The sequence below is a fragment of the Podarcis gaigeae genome (genome assembly GCF_964106915.1).
Source record: "Podarcis gaigeae genome assembly, chromosome: 15".
NCBI classification, from domain to species: Eukaryota; Metazoa; Chordata; class Lepidosauria; order Squamata; family Lacertidae; genus Podarcis; species Podarcis gaigeae.
The window spans coordinates 22372937-22397851 of NC_139692.1; the positions used below are offsets into that span (position 1 = coordinate 22372937).

The window sequence follows — 24915 nt, forward strand, 5'->3', positions numbered from 1 at the left end:
TTCAGACTGCAGGTGGGGTTGAATGCTTCAGTAGTCCCTCCCAATTTTCCTTATAGATACAAAACCAGTATGCCAGTGAGCTCTTTCTAGGAGAGTGCTCCAGTGTCAAGGGTTAAGTCAAAGCCCAGTTATTATTTCTGCAGCAGGGTCCTCTTTCTAGCAACTTAGAGCTGTCCAATCAGCATGAAGGGGGAGCTTTGGGGCCACTACGAAGATTTGTTTTCTCTCTTTGTACTGATTGGAGCCAATCAAGGTGAAAGGAGATGAGTCAGCCACTGAGGATCGACTCCTAGGGTCACTCTGGAGAAGGTGCATGGGAGAAACACTGGGGAGGAGTTGTTCTGTATGCTCCAAAGCAAAGTATTTAAGAACACTAAATAGACATCAGTTTCAAGAGAATGGTGTGCAAGTTCTGTTACGTATACTTCACACTGAGATGCCTGATCCAGGAGGGTCATTGGGGGAGAAAGTGAAAGATCTTTTTTTGTTCTTCCTCTTCCCCCACAATGCTATAACCAGGGATCATCCAATGAAGCAGATTGTCAGTGGATTCAGGACACACTGAAAAAAACACACTAGTTCATCCAAGATGTATTATTTATTTGCTGGATCTGTCGTCATAAACTGTGGCTATTGCCATGGCCTTAGAGAACCTTTGAAGTAGATTAGAGAAATTAGCATGCACATAAAAAGGTTTGGTCTGCCAATGGCTACCATTGGCAGTGATGGCTATATGGAGTCCTTGTGCTGAGACGCAGCGTACCCATGAGTACCTCTTGTTTTGGGGAAACAACAGAGGATGGCCCTGCCTTTGTGTCTGGTTTCCTGGAGGTCTTTGACTGCCTACTGTGAGAAAAGGATGCTGTATTTGATGAGCCTATTTATTTATTCATTCATTCATTCATTCATTCATTCATTCATTCATTCATTCCATTTCCATCCCACCTTTTCCTCTGAGGAGCTCATGGTGGCATTTATGGTTCTCCTCTTCCTGGTTTAATCCCTACAACAACCCTGTAAAGTAGGTAAGGCTGAGAGGTGTTGCAATGTCGTTTGTGAGCCTGTTTTCCATCATGGCATGTTCTGGGAAGGAAGTGTAAAGGGTGGCGGAAGATCACCCTCGTTCTGCAAGCAGAGAGGAGGAAATCTAGCAAGCGGTTGCCTGACACCTCGCTCTTCCGCATTGTCAGTCCTGGGAGTGATTTGCAGATAGAAAGAGAGGCAGATCTGTCATTTGTCACAAAGGTTGAAAGGAAGCACCAATTTTCTGGGAGGTTCTTCCCAGCAGTCCTAAGAAGATGGTGAAGAATTTGCATGCTGTAGAACCAAAATAAAGGTGTGGCCATGGGGGGAGAAGAGAGAGAGAGAGAGAGAGAGAGAGAGAGAGAGAGAGAGAGAGGCAGGCCACTGCAGGTATCTGCTGCAACAGATGTAAACAAGTAGCAGTGCATTGTCTCCAGATGAAGGTGGTATAGATGTAAATGGGGAGATGAGTTTTTTGAGTGTGGGAGCAGCCCATCAGGTCAGGGAACCAGGTGCTCAGCAAACAGGTCTCACTGTGTGAATGCTTTATTTTTATTTTTATTATTTTAATATAGCCTGAAACTCCCCGGGGGTTTGCTCCATTTGCCTTAGGCTGTTTTCATTTTGTGGAGCTGGGGCTAAGAACCAGGCTGCTTATGCTTATGTCATCCTGCGTTGTGCCAAATACATTCTCTGATGCTGCTTGCCAGCTGCTTCCCTGCAATTCCAGGGTTTGGCTGGGGCCATGGGTGGCCTCAGCTGGGACCAAATCGAGAGCAGGACATCTCCAGGCATCCGGGCTGGACTGTGGGTTTGAGGTGAACCAAGAGCTAGCAGTCAGGGCAAAAGTGTGTGTCAGAGCTGGAAAAAAAGGCAGGACTGAGCAGCAAGCCAGAAATCAGGACTGAGGGATACAAGAGCATCCCAGAGCTCAGGAAACCTTCTTACAGTCTTTACTGTCTCCTAGAATCCAGTTGTCAGTCAGGTTATTCCAAGCCCTGAGTGTACTGCACTGTCTAGGCAGGTGCTGTAACCTTCAGTTTGGTGGCTCATCACACATAAAACAGTTACACAGAGAACCAAAGTGTTTTGGTCCAAACTTGGCTCCCCAGCCAGAGTTCCCCCCCTGTAGTCAGTTGCTGGCACAGCTGCAGTTTGAGATGGAGTGTAGAGTTTTGTGGAGGAGAAACTAAACAAGATGGCTCTGCTCTGCCTCTACAGTCAGAGGCAGTAATGCTTCTGAATAACTTCAGAAGGGGAGAGTGCTCTTGCATTTGGGTCCTCCTTGCATCTCATTGGCCACTGTGAGAACAGTGATGTCTGCAAGGTTGGTAGAGCTTGCGCTGTCCACACCAGACAATGTTGAGCAGAAAAAATTACAGCGCAGTGCCTCCTTTGAGCAAGATGATGTGCTTGCTGCAGTTCTGCAAGAGAAAATGTCCACAGTCTGGTCATTGGCACTGAGTTGCATTTCCTGGAAATCTCTGCTTCTTTCTCTCTCCTTTTTAAGACCAAGTTTCTAGCCCTCAGGACAGAAAATGTATGAGTGAAAGGGCAAGAGCAAAGAAACAAAGAGATGGCTGGATAAGAATATAAGTGGCTGGAAGCTTCAGTGCCCCAGTAGCTCCTAGCCCTTCCCCAAGGCTAGCAAAACCAGCATATGTTATGCAAAATAGATAAAAATGCAGAACAAATGCATGCAAATTTGTGTCCTTTAAGGGAGATTAGGCATATCATGGACATCTTTCAGCAGCTGTTAGTCATGATGAGGTCTGGATGGAGCTGACATGCTCAGAGGTAGTGTACTTGGGAATAAAAAAGAAAAGAGAAAAAAAGGGGGAAGGAAGAAAAGGGGGGAAAAACTAACAGCTTCTTCTGTGCTTCCAAAGGCATCTGATGGGTCACCATGGAAAGCAGGAAGCTGGACTGGACTGAATCTCCTTTAGATCCAGCAGGGCTTTTATAAAGTTGCATTCTCAAACGATGCAAATTGGTTACACTTCCATTAGTTACACTGGTTGCAGAATCCTCTCCTCCCGTCCTGTCTCAATCCCTTGGTGCAGAATTTGAATAGATAGCAGGGCACTTAGTTAGGTGATCAGGGTGCCCTGACTTCTTTCTCTGGCTGAACCAAAAGTGGAGGCCTTCCAAAAAACAGGCTTTGTAAGACAGAGCTGATACCATTCCTGTCTTCCTGACATGCATTTCCCAGCCTCCACCGCAAGGCTCTCACTCCTTTGAACCCCTTTGAAGGTGTTAAGTACTAAGCTTGTGTGCATTTAATTAATCTTCTCCAATACGAGCCAGCTGTGAGCCAACCGATTTTTAATTTGGTGAGCTCTGGGCTTGTTGCCCTCAAGGGTTTTTTTGAGGCTTGTTTGCTTTTTGTCATCTTCTGTTGTGTTCCGTTGGCTGCTGCATCAGATCTCCCTCTTGTTTCTTTCTGCCTGGTCCCAGTTTCCAGGGCCTCCTCTCATAAGAACATCAGATGAGCCCTGATCCATCAGCCCAATGACCTACCTATTCCAGAATCCTCTTTCCCACAGTAGCCAATCTGATCACTTCCAGAAGCTCAGAGAAAGGGTAGGAAGGCAACAGACTTCCATTACTGTTTGCTCATAAGAGCACAGATGGAGCAGGCCAGAAGCCCATCTGCCCCAGTGTCCTGTTCTGACAACTGGATGCTCCAATGGGAAGCCATTGGAAAGGACATGCATCCCACCTGTATCACACAATAGGGTTGCCAGCTCAAGAACATCCAAGACCCTGAAATTTCAGAGCCCACACCTGAGACCTAGTGATGGCCCCTGGTGATGGCACAAGAGGCAGGTCCCAGTGGTGTCCTTAAACATGACACATCCAGCATGTCAAGGAATCATAGAGTTGTAAGGTACCCCAAGGCTCATGCAATGCAAGAATCACAGCTAAGGAACCCCTGACAGGTCGCCATCCAAACTCTGCTTGCAAACCTCCAATGAAGGAGACTCCACCACCTTGCAGGGTGGTCCATTCCACTGTCTGGCAGCTCTTACTGTCAGAAATTTCTTCCAGGTGTTTAGTCAGAATCTCCTTTCTTGGCATTTGAATCCCTTGGTTCAGGTTCTATCCTCTCGAGCAATAGAAAACAAACTTGCTCCACCTTCCATGTGACAACCCTTGAGATATTTGAAGATGGCCATCGTATCACCTCTCAGTCTTCTCTTCTCCAGGGGAAACAGACCCAACTCCCTCAACCATTCCTCATAAGGCTTGGTTTCTAGACCCTCAATAATCTTGGTTGCCCCCCTTCTGCGCACATTCTAGCTTGTCAATATCCTTCTCAAACTGTGGTGCCCAGTTTATTCACATTAAAAAAACACACCTCAATGTCTAAAAAAATGAGCAAATGCATAATTGGTTGCAAATTAAGTTAGAAACCTTACCTAAAGGGGATGTTCCCAGGTCCAGGGGAAGTGAGGGGATCATAACTTCTTACCTGCTTAGGGAAGCTGGGTATGGTAGATGCTCTTGCCCACCTGCAGATTCAAGGAGAAAGGTATCAAAGGCTACTAGCCATGATGACTATGCTTTCTTGGCAGGTGTCAGCTAAAAAAGAAAAGGGCCACAAAGTCCTGCTGGCTACATTATCTAACTAATCTAAATCCAGTTTGATGGTGTCACTGTACTACATAGCCAGTTCATATTGGCTGTGTGACAACAACACAAAGCCAACTCAGAGTGAGGGCAGTATTTCATGGGCTTATTCTGAGTAGAACATCATTTTCAGACTGCTCTGCAGGTCCTCTGAATTATCACCAAAACTGGGTGAGGCAAACTGGGTCATTTCACCTCAGCCTCAGTTTTTAACGGTTGTTGGGCTATGGGAGAAACAAGTTGCCTTTCTCAGTAACATAGTTAGGGGGCGGTCTACACTGGCCGGCAGCTTCCAGAGGGCTGTCGAACCACAGGTTGGTGTATGGATTGCAGGGTGGGTGCCATCATCAGTGGGCCACCCTTAAGTGGGCCCAGTATTGCCAGAAAAAGCAGCATGGGGGGTGGCTCACCCCTGCCCCCTTGGGCGACTTGCCCCCACCCCCACGGGTGGCTACGCTGCTGGCCTTTCTTACTCCTGATCTTTTTGTTTTTGTTTTTGTTTTTATTTTACCATCTGGTCGGTTGTGCATGTCAATACATGCAGGGATGGTACTTGAAAAGCTATTATTATTGGCGAGCAATGGTCATTGTATTACATCTCTACATAGGATGGCTTTTCTGGGGTTCGGGGGGCACAAAAGGTGGGAAGGTTATGTGTCCACATAAGAATCTGCACTCCCCACCTTGCCAGAGTTCCCCAGCGTGACTTTGATCAAGTGGCTTGGACATTGCATCTCTTAAGTCGTGCCAAATTGCCCTTCCGTTCTCTGAGCAGCTGCATAAGATGAGCCTCCTAGATCAGGACAGTGGCCCAGTACAGTGGTACCTCGGGTTAAGAACTGAATTCATTCTGGAGGTCCGTTCTTAACCTGAAACTGTTCTTAACCTGAAGCACCACTTTAGCTAATGGGGCCTCCAGCTGCTGCCGAGCGATTTCTGTTCTCATCCTGAAGCAAACCTGAGGTACTATTTCTGGGTTAGCGGAGTCTGTAACCTGAAGCATCTGTAACTTGAAGCATCTGTAACCCAAGGTACCACTGTATTCCATTCTCACAGTGGCTGACCAGATAGATGCCTGGGGGAACCTGCAAGTTGCACATGAGCCCAACATCACTCTGCTCACCTGCCATTCCCGGTGACTGCCATTCAGAGGCACGATGCAGGAGGCATGACAGTGGAGGTAGAATGTAGACATCATGGCAAGATAGAAATGATGTTTGCAGAAACCCATGAATAACTGATGGGAGCAGGCTGGGTTCCATGTTTCTTCCCACCCCCCAGAAAAGCAGGATAAATTTTATCCCAAAGAGGCAATGTTGTGTGCATGTTTGAATTGTGTTGTAGATTCCAATCCGTGCTGTGAACATGAAGGATCTAGATTTATTTAGGCTGTTGCACAGAGTGCAGGCTAGGGACAGAAGAGATGATTTGATTCAAATTTGGTTTTTTGTATTTTGAAATTTTATTTGCAATATTGATATTACATACATACAAAAAGGAATACGGTTATTCCAATATACGGTTCCACCTAAACATTAGGAAGAACTTCCTGACAGTAAGAGCTGTTCGACAGTGGAATTTGCTGCCAAGGAGTGTGGTGGAGTCTCCTTCTTTGGAGGTCTTTAAGCAGAGGCTTGAGAACCATATGTCAGGAGTGCTCTGATGGTGTTTCCTGCTTGGCAGGGGGTTGGACTCAGTGGCCCTTGTGGTCTCTTCCAACTCTATGATTCTATGAAATAATACAAATTACCTTAACAAACATGTACCAAAAAATGAATAATAAAAATAAAAATGCAAAAAATAAAAGGGGGGAGAGAGAGAAAATAAAAATATCGAGAGAGAAGAAAAAAGATTGACTTCCTTCAACTACTATACAGTTCCTATAATCTCATATCTTTGGTTGTCTGTAGCCATTTTAAACTTTGTGGAGAGACAATTTGTTTACCTGTGGAGTTTTTAATCTGGACTAAGCCAATCGTAATTTGGGGAACCTACCTTCTTCATATAATTTATAAAGATGAAACTAACAGAAATAGTAAGAAATAAATCAAGTGGAAAAAATCAGGAGAGGTTTGATTCAAATTTAAAGGGAAATTTCCCCATCCACACTTTGCAAAAGGAAACACAGCCATCCTTCAAAACTTATACTTCTCTGAGTTTTGCATTGCTGTTCTCCAGCCTAGCGTTATGTACAAAAATGCATATAGTAAGGTAAAGTGTGCAGAAAAAATCCATATAAGTCATCGGAATTATATTAGGGGGGTAATGCCTTACCAAAAAAAATAAAATTTGTCTATTAGGGAAAATTGCATAAAAGCATATGTATATTTGGAGCAATTTGCACTAAAATACTGGTGGGTTTTCAAGACAAACGGTTGTAGTTTGTTTGTTTGTTTGTTTGTTTGTTTGTTTGTTTGTTTGTTTGTTTAAAGAAAACTGATGTAGAAATTTGGATAACTGAACTTTAGACTGATGTTGGCATTCGTCTGTCTTGGGAGACAATGGAAGAGTGTGTCTTCAGGGATAAGTCAAACTGTTGGAGACTTACAGCACCTGCTATGGCTATAGAGACTGATACAGAAAGTACATGTTCTATATTTCTGGTGGGACAGATGACATCAGCTTGGTTTTGCTGCTAGAGGTGTACCATATGACAGTGAAAAATTCAGAGAAACCGAAATTTACCGAGTCACACATCCTTAGCCCTGGGAAAGGATAGTTTGAGGGCCTACCAGTTGCCAAATCAGCCTTATCTAGTTCTTTGTTATTAATCTGCAGCTGAACAAGCATATCAGATATTTGCTGGATGCTAATATTATTGCGCACTTGCTCTGCCTGGTCAGTTCCCATATGTGGGCGTAAGACTGAATTTCCCATTGACCCAGAAGTGGGATAATTTTTTTATGGCATGTGATTTGGCTGGCTAGCATGAGTCATCTCAATATATATTTCCTCCCCTCTGTCAACAAACCCCTTTCCCCAAGAGTGTTTGCTTTCTGCTTGTGGTGCATGAATTTCTGGAGTGTGCAAGCTGATCAGAAGCTCATCTTCTTCTCTGGTTTATCTTGGCATTTTGAATGAGAATTGGAATAAGAAGCACCTGGCTGCTGGATCAGCCCTAGTAATGTGTACCAAAATGCATATACTAGGGTAAAATGTGCACAAAATTGCATATACAGTCATACCTTGGCTTGAAGTTGCTTCAGGTTGAGCGCTTTTGGGTTGCCTCCATGGCGATCCGGAAGTAACTGAGCGCGTTACTTCCGGGTTTCGCTGCTCGCGCATGCGCAGACGGTCAAAATGACGTCACATGCATGCACGGAAGCAGCGAATTGCGACCCGCGCAGGCGCAGGTGCGGGTTGCGTTTGCTTCTGGATGCAAATGGGGCTCCAGAACGGATCCCGTTAGTATCCAGAGGTACCACTGTAAATCATGAAAAGAACATATAAAACGAATGCTATTAAGGGGAAATACCTGACCAAAAGGGACGCAGGTGGTGCTGTGGGTTAATCCACAGAGCGTAGGACTTGCTGATCAGAAGGTCAGCTGTTCGAATCCCTGCGACGGGGTGAGCTCCCATTGCTCAGTCCCTGCTCCTGCCGACTTAGCAGTTCGAAAGCACATCAGAGTGCAAGTAGATAAATAGGTAGCGCTCTGGCGGGAAGGTAAACTGCGTTTCCATGCACTGCTCCAGTTCGCCAGAAGCAGCTTAGTCATGCTGGCCACATGACCCAGAAACTGTACGCCGGCTCCCTCGGCCAGTAAAGCGAGATGAGTGCCGCAACCCCAGAGTCGGTCACGACTGGACCTAATGATCAGGGGTCCCTTTACCTTTACCTGACCAAAAATATGTATATTAGGGGAAATCTAATCCAGCATCCTGCTCTCAAAGTGGCTAACAAAAGACCTCTCCTGGGAAGCCCACAAGCAAGAGGTGAACCCAACAGCCCTCTCCCCACTTGTGATGCCCAGCAACCAATATTCAGAGGCATCCAGCCTCTGAAGTAGCAAGCAGGGGATGCTGAGTGTGCCATGTGGCCCAGATCCCACAAATGGAGTGTGGGAGCTCTCCAGCAAACAGCCTAAGGCTGCGGGGTGGAGGGAGGCCGCAAAATAGCCGTTGCCATTTCCAAGAACTTTTTGGGAGAATTTCATCAGTCCTCAAGACATTAAGCAAGAGGAGCTGGCCTCCTGTTTATGAGAAAGACTTGTAAGTGAGACATTCGAGTTGATTTGACAGGGCCAGAGGCACCTGACTATCTCCGCCCGCATCTCTGTCCCTCCCACCGGAGCCCTGCTGATGTGCTGTTATTCATTCATCTGGTTCCTGTGGGGCTCAGCATCAGCACTGCTGTGTCTGCAGGATGTCTTCATGAAGCAGCTTTGTGCCAAAAGTTTATAGATCAGTTACAAAACAGAGGGTTGTTTTTTTCTTCTTCTCGTGATCATTATTAGACGTAATCGTCCTCCTATCCCTTCCTTTGCCCTTATAGGTAAGGGAAAAGCTGGAGCGAGTAATTACAGGCAGGTTGGGAGATGTTCCTTCTTCATCACTCTCCTGTCTTGTGAAATGTTTATGAAACACCTCCAAACGGGTTATGCAAGTGAGCTTTGATCATTTTCCATCACCCACCATTTGTTGTTCAAGTTTTGTTTTGTTTTGTTTTTGTTTAGTTTGGGTTTTTTTTCTCATCAGCCTTGAAACGAGATACCCATCGATCATGTGCCAAGGTGACCCCAGAAACTGGATTAGGCTTCTGCAGAGCAACCAAACATGTGATCTGCTCTTGCCCGTTCATTTCCCACAAAGGCCGTGTCACCTGCTGGGTTATAGAATTTGTTGGGTGCCTGGATTCCCCCTTCTAATTTCTGGATGCCAGACACTATGGTACTGGTCTTCCCATGTCCAAGCCAGCCTGAATGGCCGTGTCCTTTAAGCAAACAAAGACAGGATGGAAGCCCCCAACAAGGCAAAGAGCCCTGTCCTGAGCTGAGAGATAGCTAGCGGGAGACAAAATATAGAATTGCAGGGGGGGGGCAGAACTGGAGTGGGTGGTGATGCAAGTTGAAGGAGAGTTGGTTGCATTTGGCAAATTGTTTGCAGGATGGAAAAAGGAGGACCAGAGCACCATGGGGGCTGCCAGTGTTGCATCCAACCATTGCAGCCATGAGAGAGACAGAACCCCCTTTCAGTACAATGCTTGGAACTCCTCCAGAGTTAAGGCTGCATTTGTGTGTAAATAAACCATATATCATAAAGACACCACAGTCTCTGCTTTGCTTCATTTCCAAAGGAAAACACGAATCCTGTAACCCCTGGAATCTCTCGCACAGCTGTACTCTGTGTTTCTGATCTGCCACTCAGTAAGACCAACTTGTTAAAACCCATCTGGCTTTGGAAAAAGTTTGCTTCCTGCACCTGCACATATTACTTCCTTTTAAATGATTTAGAGATCTCCAGTTTGTCAGTGGGGGGTGAATCTATTGACTACAAAGGCTGGGAATATTCTTTTTTACAAAGTTATCATTTTAAAGTTGATTTGCATATTGATTTGCAACCATCCATCAGCACTGAGGACTCCAGTCCTGACAATGTTCTCCAGACTGAATGGAGGTGTCTACTTAAAAAGCAAAAATGACAGAAAAGGGAATCACAGTAAAGTAAACCCACAGGGGTTTTCAACCAGTGTACCATGGCACCCTGGGATGCCTTGAATGGTGGTGAGGGGTGCCGTGGGCAACACTGGCCTCTGTCCACCAACCCTTGCTGTTGGGAATGGACAGGCAAGTAGGAGGCCAGCCAGGCAGGTGCTGCACTAGCTTTTCTTGTGCTTGTTGTGTGCAAAGCTTGCCTGGGAGCAGAGAGCCCAGTGCTGAAGGGGAGTCTTTCCACTATGCAGGCCTGGCAGCACTGCCACTGCTGCCACTGTTCTTCCCAAGGTAAGGTGCTGGCCTCACATTCACCTTTGGCCAGTCTCTGTTGGGCCACTAAGGCTGGGGGCATCCTCTTCCCATGGCCCCTGTGGGGCAGTGTGAGGAGGCACCTCTCTCTGGGGCAGGGGGGCGCAGCTCAGAGACTGGGGTAGCAGCGGTGGATGCCTGGAGGACTCCCAAGGAGAGGAGGCTGAGGGAGCACTCCACAAGGGAGGGTGTTCGAAAAAGGGTGAGAGGCTGCCAGCTCTGCGGACAAGGGGTGAAATCACTGGGCTCCTGAGCCACACAGGGGTGCCACAGAAAGAATGCAGTTGGTTAAGGAGCCAGGGACTCAAAAATGTTGAAAACCTATGGCCTACCAGAATGTATAGGCAGTAGGCAGCTTAGCAGATGAACAGAGGTAAACTTGAATGCACCTCATTACATAGTAATGCCAGCCTCTGGCAAGATTGCAAGTGGGTGGGTGGGGTTGGATTCTGAAATTTGAAAATATCTGACTGCTTCATCCTTTCTCATTTCTGAGAGCTTCTTTTTAAGAAACATCTTAGCCCAAGGTAACCAGCGAAATACATCCTATCGGTTTACAGAATCTAAGATGAGGGGTTATCCAATGCAATGAAACAAGAAAGGGAAAAAATTAACAACAATTAACACCCGAGTCAAAGATTCCCAAACAGATTAGCCAACATCAAGCAACAGTAAAAGTTTTTTATGGAAAGGGAAATGAAAAGAGAGGCAATTAGCTTAATAGCAACCCAAATTTTCATAATATTTTCTGCGGTTAATAAGCACAACTCGAGCGATGAGCTTACAAAGTGCAAATTTTGCTTTCCTATGCGGGTAACAAACTCCTGTAAATGCTTCTGGCTTAGTTCACCTAAAACCAACCCCTCTGAGATGGTTCAATTTAAAAACATGAGCCAAAGTTCTGCTACACACCAAGCAGATATTCTTAAAACCACAATTCTGTAACTTGCACAGTGGATCTTTCCTCTGTACATGTGTCTCACTGCCCCTTTCCAAATATCCCCATGAGTGTTGGGGGTGCAGAGCAGGAAGAGGTGATGGGGGGCTTGTTCCCTCCTGCAAGTGTAAATTCTCACACTTAGCACTGCATTGAATACATTCAGATGTTAAAGGCAAAAGAGCCTTTTCCAGGGCAGGAAGCAGTGCCCCTGTTAGCAACAGACTTATCCTCTTGAAGAAAATAGACATATCCTCTTGCAGAAAATACTGGCGCGTGAGATTGGCATTGTAGGAAAAAGTACCTTCTCCTGTTCCTGTTCACCTTGGTTTATTTGACTTTGGTGTTAAGTCAGACAAAGCCCCAGGAAGCTTAACAAGATCTGGAGCTTTGTCTCCGTAATCTGCATATGAATTTTCTTCTAGATCTGCATAGGCAACTTGAATATTGAGAAGGTGTGGGAAGATCAGCTCTGGATCCAGCCTTTTGTGGTTTGGTTGCATTTCTCATTGATAATAACTGGCAGCGATCAGCAAGACTTGGAAGGAAGGCAGGAGAAAACCTCTAGAAACCAGCAGCAACTAGGAATGGGTGGTGGTGTTTTCAATCATGTTTGCATTTTAAAAAGAAATTACCTAATTCTCAAATGTGTATGCAAACTGAAACACGGCTATCCTCCAAAATTCATACTTGTCCGAATTTTGCAATGCAGTTCTCCAACCAATGTGTATGAAAAAAATGCACATTAGGGGAAAGGATGCATAAAAAGTGTTGCATATGTTGGTGGAAATCGCATATGGAAAATGCATTCTAGTAGGAGAAACGATGACATGGTACAGTGGTACCTCAGGTTACATATGCTTCAGGTTACATACGCTTCAGGTTACAGACTCCGTAACCCAGAAATAGTACCTCGGATTAAGAACTTTGCTTCAGGGTGAGAACAGAAATCGTGCTCCGGTGGCCCAGCGGCAGTGGGAGGCCTCATTAGCTAAAGTGGTGTTTCAGGTTAAGAACAGTTTCAGGTTTAGAACGGACCTCTGGAACGAATTAAGTACTTAACCCGAGGTACCACTGTACTACAAAACTGCATGTCGAAAAGTGTTTTTAGCACCAAAATTCAGAGAACTTTTCACGGCGATAAAATAAAAAACTTCGGAATGCTGCAGGAATGCGGAGATCTGAAATCAGTTGTTGGGGAAATGAGAAGCTGAAACTGACAGGATCTGTTTCTCAGGTTGGCGGGCTCTGGTTTGCTATTTTAAGCCTGCCAGTTTATCACAAAAAGTATGAGAACAAGGGAGGGCGATGCTAAGCTGAAAAGAAATGAAACAGCCCAAACTGGCAACCAGCTTGCAATACCAACCCTACCTCATGTTCTCATGATGTTCGTAGCTAGGTTGCAGGGGACACACCCCTTTTGGCTTGGACCGCTTCCAAACACTTCTGTTTTGGCAGCCGCTAAAAAATTGATCTCAGTTTGGAAATAAACTTGTGTTTCTCCTGCACCCGGTGCCGACTGGGACCGTCCTGCTCATGGGCAACCCAGGGTATCATTCCAGTAGCTGACATACTTCTCCCTACACCTGGTGACTGTTTTGGATTTGCCCTGGAGAGTTGGCTTTAGACAAGAACACATGAAGCCTTGGGTGTTCTTTCGGATCTTCAGGAGCGGTGGCTACGAAGGAGGGCCTGCCATGCTTTTCTGAGTTTGGTTTCGAGCTCAGAAGGGACAAAGGGGTGAAAGGTATAACCTTTTTGCTTTTCCTTAGTCTGCTGGGGGATCCTAATTGTCATTTGAAACATGGTCCAGATTGTTGGTGACTAGGGAAAGAGGGTGGTAGACAAAGGATCATGACTTATCCTTTGAAATGCACAACAACAGAGCACTGGGCAGAAGGGGTTGCAATGGCACCCTTGCTTTGACTGCAGAATAAGGGGGAAATATTCTCAGTCTTGTGGGCTGGTGGTGTAGTTCTCTCTGAAGACTCTCACATCCACTGTAAAAAAGAGAGGTGACTTGGTGCACTTTCCCCTTTTATAATCTTTTACCCTTGGGCATTAAGATGCTTTTTAAATAAATTTATGTATCTTCTTTTGACAATAAAAAATGTATTAATGAGGAGGAAATTGCACTAATAAGCTAGTGAATTTCTCCCTTTAAAAAGATAATCACAAATTTCTGCAATATGCAGAGAACTAAATTGAAAATGAGAAGGTGAGGGTAGCAAAACTGACAGAGCCTTTCATGCCTAGGTGGGAATCAGCAAAAACTAGATGCCTGTCTTGTACAAGCAAAAGTCTCTTCTGCTTCTACGAAGCCTGACATTCCCACCTGTTCCAAGGTGGCTATCAAAGATTTAAAACAATACAAGATGGGAAAGCAAAGTTACATATGTATTGTTTTTCAGGTACAGTAAAAGGTGATATTTAGAGGCACCTTCCATGGTTTTCATCCTCAAGGTTCCTTTGTGGCTCTGAACTGACTTTACAGAGAATAGGGCAATGTTGCTTCTTTTCTTTGTGTGTCAATTAACTGAAGCCTGTCAAATGTTTCAAGGACAGAATTGTAGATGCATTTGAAGTTTCTGGTTTTACAGTTACTATGACCTTGGACAAACTGGCTCCTTCCTTAGTAAGACAGATGCACAGGCTGCAGGGTGGTGGTAGATTGTCCTTGATTAATGGCAGCATGGAAAGAAAGCGTTGATAAAACAGAAACGGAGAAGTAAAAGGAAATAGGACAACAAGTGGGAAAATGCTAATTTATTTCCCAGCCAAATATTTTGTTCATGTAACCAGAGGGATCATTTTAATCATGTTTTAACAGCAATCATTATCTTGCTCTCTGTTACACTCTTCCAATTTGTTAATTCCTACTTACTTACTTTCTGCCTCTTTCATTCTTTCCCTTCTAGTCATTTTGGCCAAAAGTTTATAACTTGACAAGAGCTTAAATTGAATATATTTCCTGACACCACAGGGAAAGTTTCTAAAACTATAATCTGCCTTTTCAGATGGAAACTAAACTACTTTCAAATTTGGCTCTAGATCGGAACAGTTTACCTGGAGAAATCATGCATTAGAGGAGCCCAAAATATTCTCAAGAGATTGAACGCATCTTGTTTTAATCCGATTGTAGCCAACAGTGTTTGCAGTGTGCCTAATGTAAATATATTAACTCACCAAGCAATCCAAACCCTTCATGATTTATTTCATTCAGATTTGTCGGGAGTGTATGCAAACTAAAATAAAATCCTTTTACAACCTGGGTGGCTTTTTAAAAGGGTGTTAGACAACTTTCGGGAGCATAATTTTATTAATAGCTGACAACTAAATGGAACCTCCATGTTCGTATGAAATCTACCTCTGAAGACCAGCTGCTGGGGGCAATTAGAAATAATAAGCATGCATTTTCCACTGATGGCTGTAAAAAAAAAATATGATGGATTAAATGACGGACCTTTGGTAAAACCCACCGTTTCCTTTTCCTCATTCTTCTTTCTAAAACCACCACATTGCTAATTTCTTGGACGTTTTAAGTTTCCCTTCTCTAAAATACTAACAACGTGACTTGCATAAAACTGTGAAAATTCAGGAAATAGTAAGATAACAAATGTTTGACTAGATGATGGACCTTTCAAGTTGATCCATTTGTTCGTCTTGTTGCCTTCCCTTTGTTCAGTTCACTCAAAATATGCTATTCTTGCCTTAACTGTTCTATGGGGGGGGGATCCAAGCTTTTTGAAAAACAAAGGTGGTGAATGTGGGAAGGAATGATGGACTCAGGGCACATTTTTAAAATTCCCCCCCAAAAAATTGTAGCAATCACAAGTGGACAAAAACCAACAGGGGGGTTGGGGTGCTGATCTGCGCCTAGTGAAACTGTACTGTTGTGTGTGTGTGTGTGTGTGTGTGTGTGTGTGTGTGTGTGTTTAATTTTTAATTTTTTGCTTTGGGCAAACCTTTTGCGGTTCCAGTTTCACTCTGTTCTCATGCCAGGTGAGTAAACGATGATTAGTCACTATAATCATCAAAGACTGAGGGCAACCTGGTAGGATGCCTGGGCTCTGATGTTCGTTGTGCAAATCCTCTGAGAAATACCTTTTGGGGTGTTTCTTTCCTCTCCTGCTCTAATCCTCCATCCAAAGCCTGACAAATCCCAGTTACTGCTCAAAATCTACTGGGAACTCTCCTGTTTATGTTTTGGGCTTTTCCCTTTTCTTCATCACCTTGATGCTGCCTTGATACCAGTTTGCCTCGTTCAGTGTTGTCCACACCGGCAGGCAGCAGTTCTCCAGGGTTTTAGGCAGGAGACCTTTCCAGACCTGCCTGGAGACGCTGGGTATCGAACTCAGGAACTTCTGCATGCAAAGCAGATGCTTTTGGCCCTTCCAGGTGCATGTCCCTGTGTCATTTGTGTGGCACTGGTACACATTCCCTCCAACATTTCTCTAATGAAAATAGGGAAGTCCTATTCCATAATAATAATAATAATAATATTTTTTAAGAAAAATTATACCCCACCCATCTAACTGGGTTGCCCCAGCCACTCTGGGCAACTTGCAAAATACAGAAAAACATAATAAAACATTAAATATTTAAAAACTTCCCTATACAAGGCTGCCTTCGGATGCCTTCTTCAGGTTGTATAGTTACCTATCTCCTTGGCTTGAGGGTTGCATAATTTGATACCCTCCAAAATTTCTCTGATGAAAATAGGGACGTCCTAAGGGAAAGCGGGGGTCCTGTGGGTTAAACCACAGAGCCTAGGACTTGCTGATCAGAAGGTCGCAGTTCGAATCACCACAACGGGGTGAGCTCCCATTGCTTGGTCCCTGTTCCTGCCAACCTAGCAGTCCGAAAGCACATCAAAGTGCAAGTAGATAAATAGGTACCACTCCGGCGGGAAGGTAAACGGTGTTTCCGTGCGCTGCTCTGGTTCACCAGAAGCGGCTTAGTCATGCTGGCCACATGACCCGGAAGCTGTACACCGGCTCCCTCGGCAAATAAAGCGAGATGAGCACCACAACCCCAGAGTTGGTCACAACTGGACCTAATGGTCAGGGGTCCCTTTACCTTTAAGGGAAAGCGGGACATTCCGGGATTAAATCAGAAACCGGGACAGTTTCTGTAAACCTGGAAAATGAGTGCATTTGGAGGGACTGAGTATATGCCAGCTTCCAGCTGTCACTGGCTTGAACTAACTAAATCGGAGAAGAGGCAGGAAGAAAATAAAGCCTGAGAGGTGGTGAAACGTTTTACCAACAAATACTTACTAAAAGAGAAAGAATCAGTGAGGGATGATTAGGCTTCCTTTCTGCCAATCATGCCTCCCCCGCCCCCCATGTTCAAGTAACTTATAGTAACTGTTGTTTTATGCCCAACACTGCCAACCAAGTTCAGTTTGCCTTAGCTTTGGCAGTCAAACACTTGGGTGTTTCTTGGCGCATTATCAAAAGGGCCAACTAAGTTACAGATCCTTCCTCACCCAAAATGCACTTCTGGGAGCAGAGCTCTCTCTGTGTCAGCTACATTGATTGAAAAGCTTGTCATGGTGTGTGCCAGCCCATTCACGTGCAGGGTCCCTCTGCCAGTTGGCACAGTGGGTCAGCCTTGTACCCTTGCCAGGCCGTTTCTGGTAAGGGGGCCCTAAGGCTAGAGCAGGTTGCGGGTGGGGGGAATCAACATGGAACTAAGTATGGAAATCACTGCCATAGACTGGTTGCAGGCTTGCAAATATTAAGTCTGCAATTCCATGCCATCTGACTTGGGAGTGATGAAGAGTCTTGCACAGCACCTGGAATACTAACAGATTTCTCATGGCATTAGGAATACCGTGCACAGATCTGGTTGCCTCCTCTTCTTAAAAAAGAAAAAAAGGATCTTGCCGAGTTGGGAAAGTGTCAGAAAGGAGAGAATGAAATCATCAAGCAGGTGGAACAATTCCCCCATGAGGAAAAGTATCAGCATTTGAGGCTTTAAAAATTAGAGAAAAGGCAACTAACATGTGACATGATAGGAGTTTATAAAATTACCCATGCCATTGAGAAAGTGGGTAGAAAGGATGGAATCCCCTGTCTCATAACACTTTTTTAAAAAAATTATTTAATCATTTTTTCAATACAAACAACAACTGCAAAAGACACATACAACAAAAACCATAATAACACTAATAACACAATTTGACAATTCAGATTTGAATACACTGATATACCCATGACAACACCTTTTTAACAATATTTTCCCACCACTCTCTCCTCCCCCTACTTCCCACCACTATCCGCCTTATCGCTTAAATATTCCTTCCAGATTTCTTCATATTTATCCATTCTTAATTTGTGTCGACGTGCAATTCGTTCGTATGCAGCTAATCTGTCCATATTATCAATTCATGTGCTCAATTGAATCTTTTTGCGGCTCTTCCAATTCATCAAAACAGGATTTTTTGCTTCTAATATAGCACGGTACATCCATATTTTTTTTACCCCTTGTAATCTCCCACGTTTCCGGAATATAATTTAGAATTAAATTCAATTCCCCTAAATAACAATTTCTTTTTATTACTCTTGCTATAAATATCCTCACCTCGTACCAAAATTATCTTATCATTGGGCAGTTAATCATCATATGTACTAAGTTCGCATTTTTACTCCCACATCTCCAGCAGTTGTCTGCACTTGTTATTTTCTTCTGGTATAGTTTTGCTGGAGTCCAATGGGCTCTGAATATTATTTTCTGTTGAATAAGTCTTAGTCTTAGATCCATAGAGGCTATTTCTGTTGATTTTATACTTGACTCCCATATATCATTTGTTTTCTGTACCCCTAACTCTTCATTCCATTTCTGTCTATCATATTCTAAATCATATTTCTTCCTGTTGAGTAGGGTTTTATATAGTGCAAATGTAGAGGTTTTTTTGTTTTTGTTGCAGAGATTAAATCTTGTAGCAGCATGGGTGTTTCCGATGCTGCTATAGCATCAGGGCCAAACTGCCTTTCCAACATATGTTTCAATTGGATGTATTGCCATTGTGTTTCACTGGTTAATCCATACTTTACTTGCAAAGTCTTATATTCCACAAATTTGTAATTTTAATCAATTAATTGATTCAATGTCAAAATACTTTCTTTCATCCAATTTTGCCAGATTATTACTTGATTTCCATTTTGAGTTGGCCGATATTGTCTCATAACACTTGAATTTGCTTACATCCAATGAAGCTGAATGTTGGGAAATTCAAGACGGATAAAATGATAGAATCTTAGAGTTGGAAGGGACATCAAAGTTCACCTGGTCCAACCCCCTGCAATGCAAGAATCTCAACTGAAGCATCCATGACAGATGGCCATCCAACCAAAAGAAAGTACCATATTTTCCTGTGTATAAGATGAGGATTTTTTATTTTAAAATTATGTTTAAAATCGGGGGTCGTCTTATACACGAATAATGCATTGTGGGAACTGGCGATTGCTTGCTGCCACAAGCAGGAGATTGTCATCGGCAACGCGTGATATTGTCTGCATTTGTCTGGGCAATCCTCCCCCCCCCCAAAAAAAGCTTAACTCCTGGCAATCCCCCCCCCATTTTCTTAATTTAGAGTTCCCAAATATAGGGGGCATCTTATACACGGGGGGTGTTATACACGGGAAAATACGGTAATTCTTCACACAGCTCATATGACCACGAACTTGGATGATTTTAATAGCAGACTGGACAAAATCATGGAGGGAAGGTCTATCTATGGTTGCTAGTCAGGGTGGCTGTGATCTTCCTCCACATTTGGAGGGGGGAAATGCTTCTCAGTACCAGATGCTGGAAGCCACAGGGGGGGAGAGGGATCTTGTGCACAGGTGCTGCTTTTGGGTTTCCTGCAAAAGGAAAAGGTGGTCACTGTGAGAAAAGGATGCTGGACAAGATGGGCCATTGGCCTGATCCAGAAGACCCCTCTTAGGTCCTTGTGTTCCTATTATGGTGTGAGCTTTCCTTGCCATAACTTGCTTTTTTCTTTCTTTCACTATCTACTTTCTCAGTGTCTTTTGATGCCCTTGACCATGGTATCCTTTTGATGCCCTTTGATGCCCTTGACCATGGTATCCTTCTGGAGTGGCTGTCTGAGTTAGGTGTGGGTGGCATGTCTTTGCGATGGTTCTGGTCCTACTTCGATGGTTATTTCCAGAGGGTGATGCCAGGGGAGCGCTCCTCTTTCTCCATATGGAAACCAGAGTCAGAGGTCGTACATTTTCTATTATTGGGGAATGATCAGGAGCTCACCAAGTTAGTGGCTAAATATCTCTATTTGGTTTTTTGTCGTCGAAATACACTGCAGACGTCTGATCTCCCTGGAGACCAAGAGATGTGATGATAGACTGCTCTGCCTCCTTTCTTTTAGCAAATGTTTTGTGCCACTGGGGAAATGGTAATTCTGTATTGATTTGTTTTGGATGTTGTATGTGATGCCAATAAAGGTTTTAAAATACAATATGAATATATGCTGTAATGGTTCTAAGGGGGTTGCTCGTGCGTAAGTTGCCGCCACTCCTGGCTAGGTTCCCTGGTTGAACCCTTTCTCTCTGGACAGCCTTGCACTCGTGGCTGTCTCAGTCGCTGGCAGAATCCGTCAGTGGGCGTTTCTTAAACTTCTTCCAGCAAAGAAGTTCTTTGACGCCAAGTCTCCTCCTACTCTCCCTGCACGGAAGTCTTCTGCGCAGGGAGGATGTGGGCAGCGGAGTACCCGTGCTCTCCGCACTGGTCTCCGGTGAAGAGTCCTGGAGCCTTTTCTCCGATTCCCCCATCTGCCCCCCTTCACCCCAGGTGTTACGCTGATTTCCTTCCCCAGCAGATGGGCTGCCTCTCTCCCTGCTGGGACCCTCTCCGGCATCGCTCTGGAGCCTTCCCTCCGCCTCTGGCTCCGATGGCAGTTCCCTGACATATATATATACATATAGTCAAAATACAATAAAAACAACAAACTCATCTACAAGAGATAAAGAAAAGAAACTAAAGAAAGAAGAGACAGAAGAAGAAAAATTCTCTCTCTCCACTATATGTTAACTTTCATCCCCTACAGAGGAAGGTGTTCCCTCCCAGCTCTCACCTGGACTCACCCTTCTCTTCTCACCCACTGAGCTCTCCCCTTACCTGCCTCTCACACAGGGTCCTCAAACTACCCTTCTGCTTGGGGAGTGCTCTTCGGCCCTGCGGAGCCTTCAACATGGGGTTCCTCAGAGCTCAGTTTTAACCTTTGTGCCGTTTAACATCTACATGAAACCATTGAGTGGGGTTATCTGAAGTTTTGGGGTATGTTGCCAGCAATATGCTGATGACACACAGCTCTACTTCTCCTTTACAAATGTGGGGGTGGATGTGCTGGGCCATGTTCTTGTCTTAGTAATGGACTGGGTAAGAGTCAACAAATGGAAGCTCAATCCAAATAAGGCTGAGGCACTGCTAGTGGGTGGTTCCCTGTTCTTGATGGGGTTAGAATACCTCTGAAGGAGCGGGTACATAGTTTTGGGCTTTCTGGACCATTTGCTGTTTCTTGAGACTTAGGTGGCATTGGTGATATGGAGTGTCTTCCATCAGCTTCGGCTGGTGGCTCATCTGCCCCCTATCTGGATAGGGATAGCCTAATTTATGTCATCTATGCTCTGGTAGCCACTAGGTTAGATTGCTGCAACATGCTATACAAAGGGCTGCCTCTGAAGACTGTTCAGAAACTTCAGCTGGTGCAGAATTTGGTGACCAGATTGCTCACCAGGGCATAGTACACCATCCCTGGCTCGACTGCACGGGCTGCTAATTAGTTTACAAACCCAATTCAAAATGCTGGTTTTGACCTATACGGCCTTAAATGACTCAGGACCTCCTGTATGAACTGACCTAGACCCTGTGATCGTCATCGGAGGCACTTCTTCATGTGCCTCCTCCACCAGAGATCAAGAGGGTGGCAAAACGAGAAGAGGCCTTTTCTGTGGTGGCTCCCCGTTTGTGGAATGCTCTTCCTAGACAGCATCTTAAAAAGCAGAGACATCACCTTGCCAACAAAGGTCTGTATAGTTAAAACTATGGTTTTCCCAGTAGTGATGTATGGAAGTGAGAGCTGCACCATAAAGAAGGCTGATCGCCGAAGAATTGATGCTTTTGAATTCTGGTGCTGGGGGAGACTCTTGAGAGTCCCATGGACTGCAAGAAGATCAAACCTATCCATTCTTAAGGAAATCAGCCCTGAGTGCTCACTGGAAGGACAGATTGTGAAGCTGAGGCTCCAATACTTTGGCCACCTCATGAGAAGAGAAGACTCCCTGGAAAAGACCCTGATGTTGGGAAAGATGGAGGGCACAAGGAGAAGGGGATGTCAGAGGACGAGATGGTTGGATAGTGTTCTCGAAGCTACAAACATGAGTCTAACCAAACTGCGGGAGGCTGTGGAAGACAGGAGTGCCTGGCATGCTCTGGTCCATGGGGTCACAAAGAGTTGGACACGACTAAACAACAACAGCAACTCCCCAGGGGGGCTTACCCGACACTTGAAGTACATATTTTTAGGCACCAGGTGAAAATGTTTCTGTTTAACCAGGCCTTCAGCCCTGAGATCTATGGGTACAGGACAGTATACAAATTTAGATAATCTTCAAAACATTATCTTAATGTCAGTGTGGTTGTTGGAGCAGACAAATTCCTTCATTGGTCTCCCAGAAATGTTTCCATCCTTTGCGTACAGAAGTTGGTGCTTGACATTCTGGGGACCTCAAGCAGGGTTACAACTGATGTGTTGGGGAGGGTCCCTTGACCACAAGAAACTGAGTCTTTTGTGTCATCAGCCCAATCCTGTGGAATGCTCTGCCACTAGAAATTCGGCAGGTGGCTTCTGTGCCAAGTCTTAAACATCTGCCGAAAACTTTTCTATTCCAGTAGTTTTGTGCAAACAGTTAAGGATGCATACACCTTTCCATAATCCTTAGTGGTGAACCATTCCGATTTTTTAAAATATTTTTTATAACTAATAAATAAATTCTACGGCAAGTCAACTGAAGCCACGAGGGGTACAGACTCCCTGAATTCTGCACCCCAAACCTGCCTCCCCAGCCTTCCCTCTTCTCCTGCCAGCTTCATGATCTTGGCGAGGGTTTTGCAACAATGCTGTCTTTTACTCTTTCACACAGATTAAGACGGAAGACCTCGGTGACTCTTTGCAAACCGCCATTCCCTCCAGATCGAGCCACCTGGTACAAGGGCCCTCGATGATGCCTGGAGGGCAAATTGCTGGGGTAAGAAAACTTTGGTGATTCACACGGACAAGTGTTGATCAAAAGCAGTTGTAGACCCAGCGAAGAATTTCCGTATGGGGTGTGGCCTTAAGGCATTTGATGCACCACCAAATGCTGAAGCTAAGCAGGTTGAGGTCTGGTCAGTGCTTGGATGGGTGACCATCTGTGACCTTGTGGAGCTGCAGGTTGTGAATAAATCAACTATAAACAATACTGGCTACATGGTCCTATTAAGAAGAAAGGCTTTTAGTTTAGGGTTAGGAAAGGTAATCGGAGAGGGGTGGGTCATGGTTAGAGGCATGGTGTAGAGAAAGTAGATGCAGAGAAGGTTCTCTGACTCCTGAACCCAAGGTTATCCGATAAAACTGAATGGCTGGAGATTCAGGACAGACAAAGGGAAGTGCTTCTTCTCCGTGTGTGTAATTAATCTGAGGAACTCAGTGCCACAAGATGCGGTGACAGCCACCAGCTCAGATGGCTTCAAAAAGGAATTAAGCAAAGTCATAGAGGAGGGGAGATCTGTCAACAGCTGTTATCATGGTGCCTCGGTAGAACCTCCATGTTCAGGGGCAAGGTATCTCTGATAGCAGTTGCTGGAGACAGTAGAGAAAGAAGAGAGCTATTGCTTTCAAGCCCTGTTTGTGAACGTCCCAGAGACAGAGCTCCTGTCTGGACCCTGTGAGAGGGTCTTTTAACATTCTGATGAGTCTACCCTTCTCCTGGTCATTTTAAATATCCAAGAGGTTGTTCTGCATTTGTGGGAAGGGGGAGCATTCAAAACACCTGAAGTCTTTGGTTTCAATCTAGCCACAGATTGTGGGCTTTGGCCCTCAAGTGCAGAGTCATCAACCAATGAGAAACCGGATGATATATTTGCGCGTGCTTGGACAGTTGTATATTTTGGGGGAAAGCAAGGAGGGGAGAGCAACCATGATAGCGAAGTACATGGAGAGGGGTGGGCAATGGAGCATATGCAGAACTGGGTGAAAAGGTCCCACTGACTGTGACTTTGGCTCTTATTTTCCTCCAGGATATGAGTTCTCTTCACACGTTACAACAGCTCGTGCAGGTTCCAGGCCACATGCAATCCGTCCCCCTTTTCCTGCTTTCTCAGGGCCCAGCAGGACAACAAGGTAAGGTTTTAGTGTTTTTAGTAAACTGCTTTTTTGTTTCTGTTTTGTTTTTTTACAATCGAGCGGCACATATATTGTATGAAATAAGTAAATGAAAGAAAGTAAGAGACAGATCTTTATTTGTACACAAGCTCTCCCTGCCGCCACTACCGTTGAATGAACTGAAGTGCTCCCCATCCTTTAGGCCTATGACCTGCCATCCCACAGCAGGCAAAGCCATTTGGCTAATTTTTGTCTGCCTCATTTAGATCCTATCTCCCTGGATGTTGCAAAGGCATTAAAACGTCTCCGCCAGCGCCGTCTGGTAGGGTTCTGCAAGACCCACTTGCAGTGGCGTGCGTCTTTTAATTACATTTGCATGCGTGTCTCTAATTTGCAAGGTGCCTAGTCGCAGATGAAACAATGGCCACCCCCTACCCTGTGGGATCTGACAGGTCTTTGTTTTCCTTTCTGCTACTCCGGAGACACACGGGAGTAAAAGGGTGAAGCAATGATTCCGCTGAAGTAGTCAAACAGCTGCAAAGAGCTGGGATTACGCAGCCAGTGACTGGGAGCAGGAAATTAGGAGGGTTACAGTGATGAACTCCTGCGGTGACTCAGTTCTCAGTAACATAAGTGGAGCACTCCCTCGCCTCAGTGGCTACTTTCAGCAATGGGTGAACTCAGCAACCTGCACCCAAAACCAACCTGGCTCCATTTCCTCACACCCCTTAAGACATGACTATCTCACACACCTCTGATTTAGTTTCTCTGCTCTCCTCACAGTTGCACTTCTTCCTAAAATCACAGAAATGTAGAGTTGAATGGAACACCAAAGGTCATTTAGCCCAAGCCACTGCAACTATTATTATTATTATTATTACTACTACTACTACTACTACTACTACTACTACTGTGGTACCTCTGGTTACGTACTTAATTCATTCTGGAGGTCCGTTCTTAACCTGAAACTGTTCT

At 44.8% G+C, this 24915-nt stretch overlaps 1 protein-coding gene across 3 annotated transcripts in view; it reads left to right on the forward strand.

Moving 5' to 3' along the window:
• The window catches only part of POU2F3 (POU class 2 homeobox 3), an 85345-nt gene that overhangs the window by 39484 nt on the left and 20946 nt on the right, over positions 1 to 24915 (forward strand). For 2 of the 3 annotated variants that reach the window (XM_083714088.1, XM_083714089.1), the window contains 2 exons: positions 22721 to 22825; positions 23856 to 23958. In XM_083714088.1, the coding sequence (XP_083570214.1) occupies positions 22721 to 22825; positions 23856 to 23958 (208 nt within the window). Of the gene's footprint in view, positions 1 to 13034; positions 13303 to 22720; positions 22826 to 23855; positions 23959 to 24915 lie in introns of those variants that run through there. The other variant, XM_083714090.1, reaches the window with a different exon arrangement.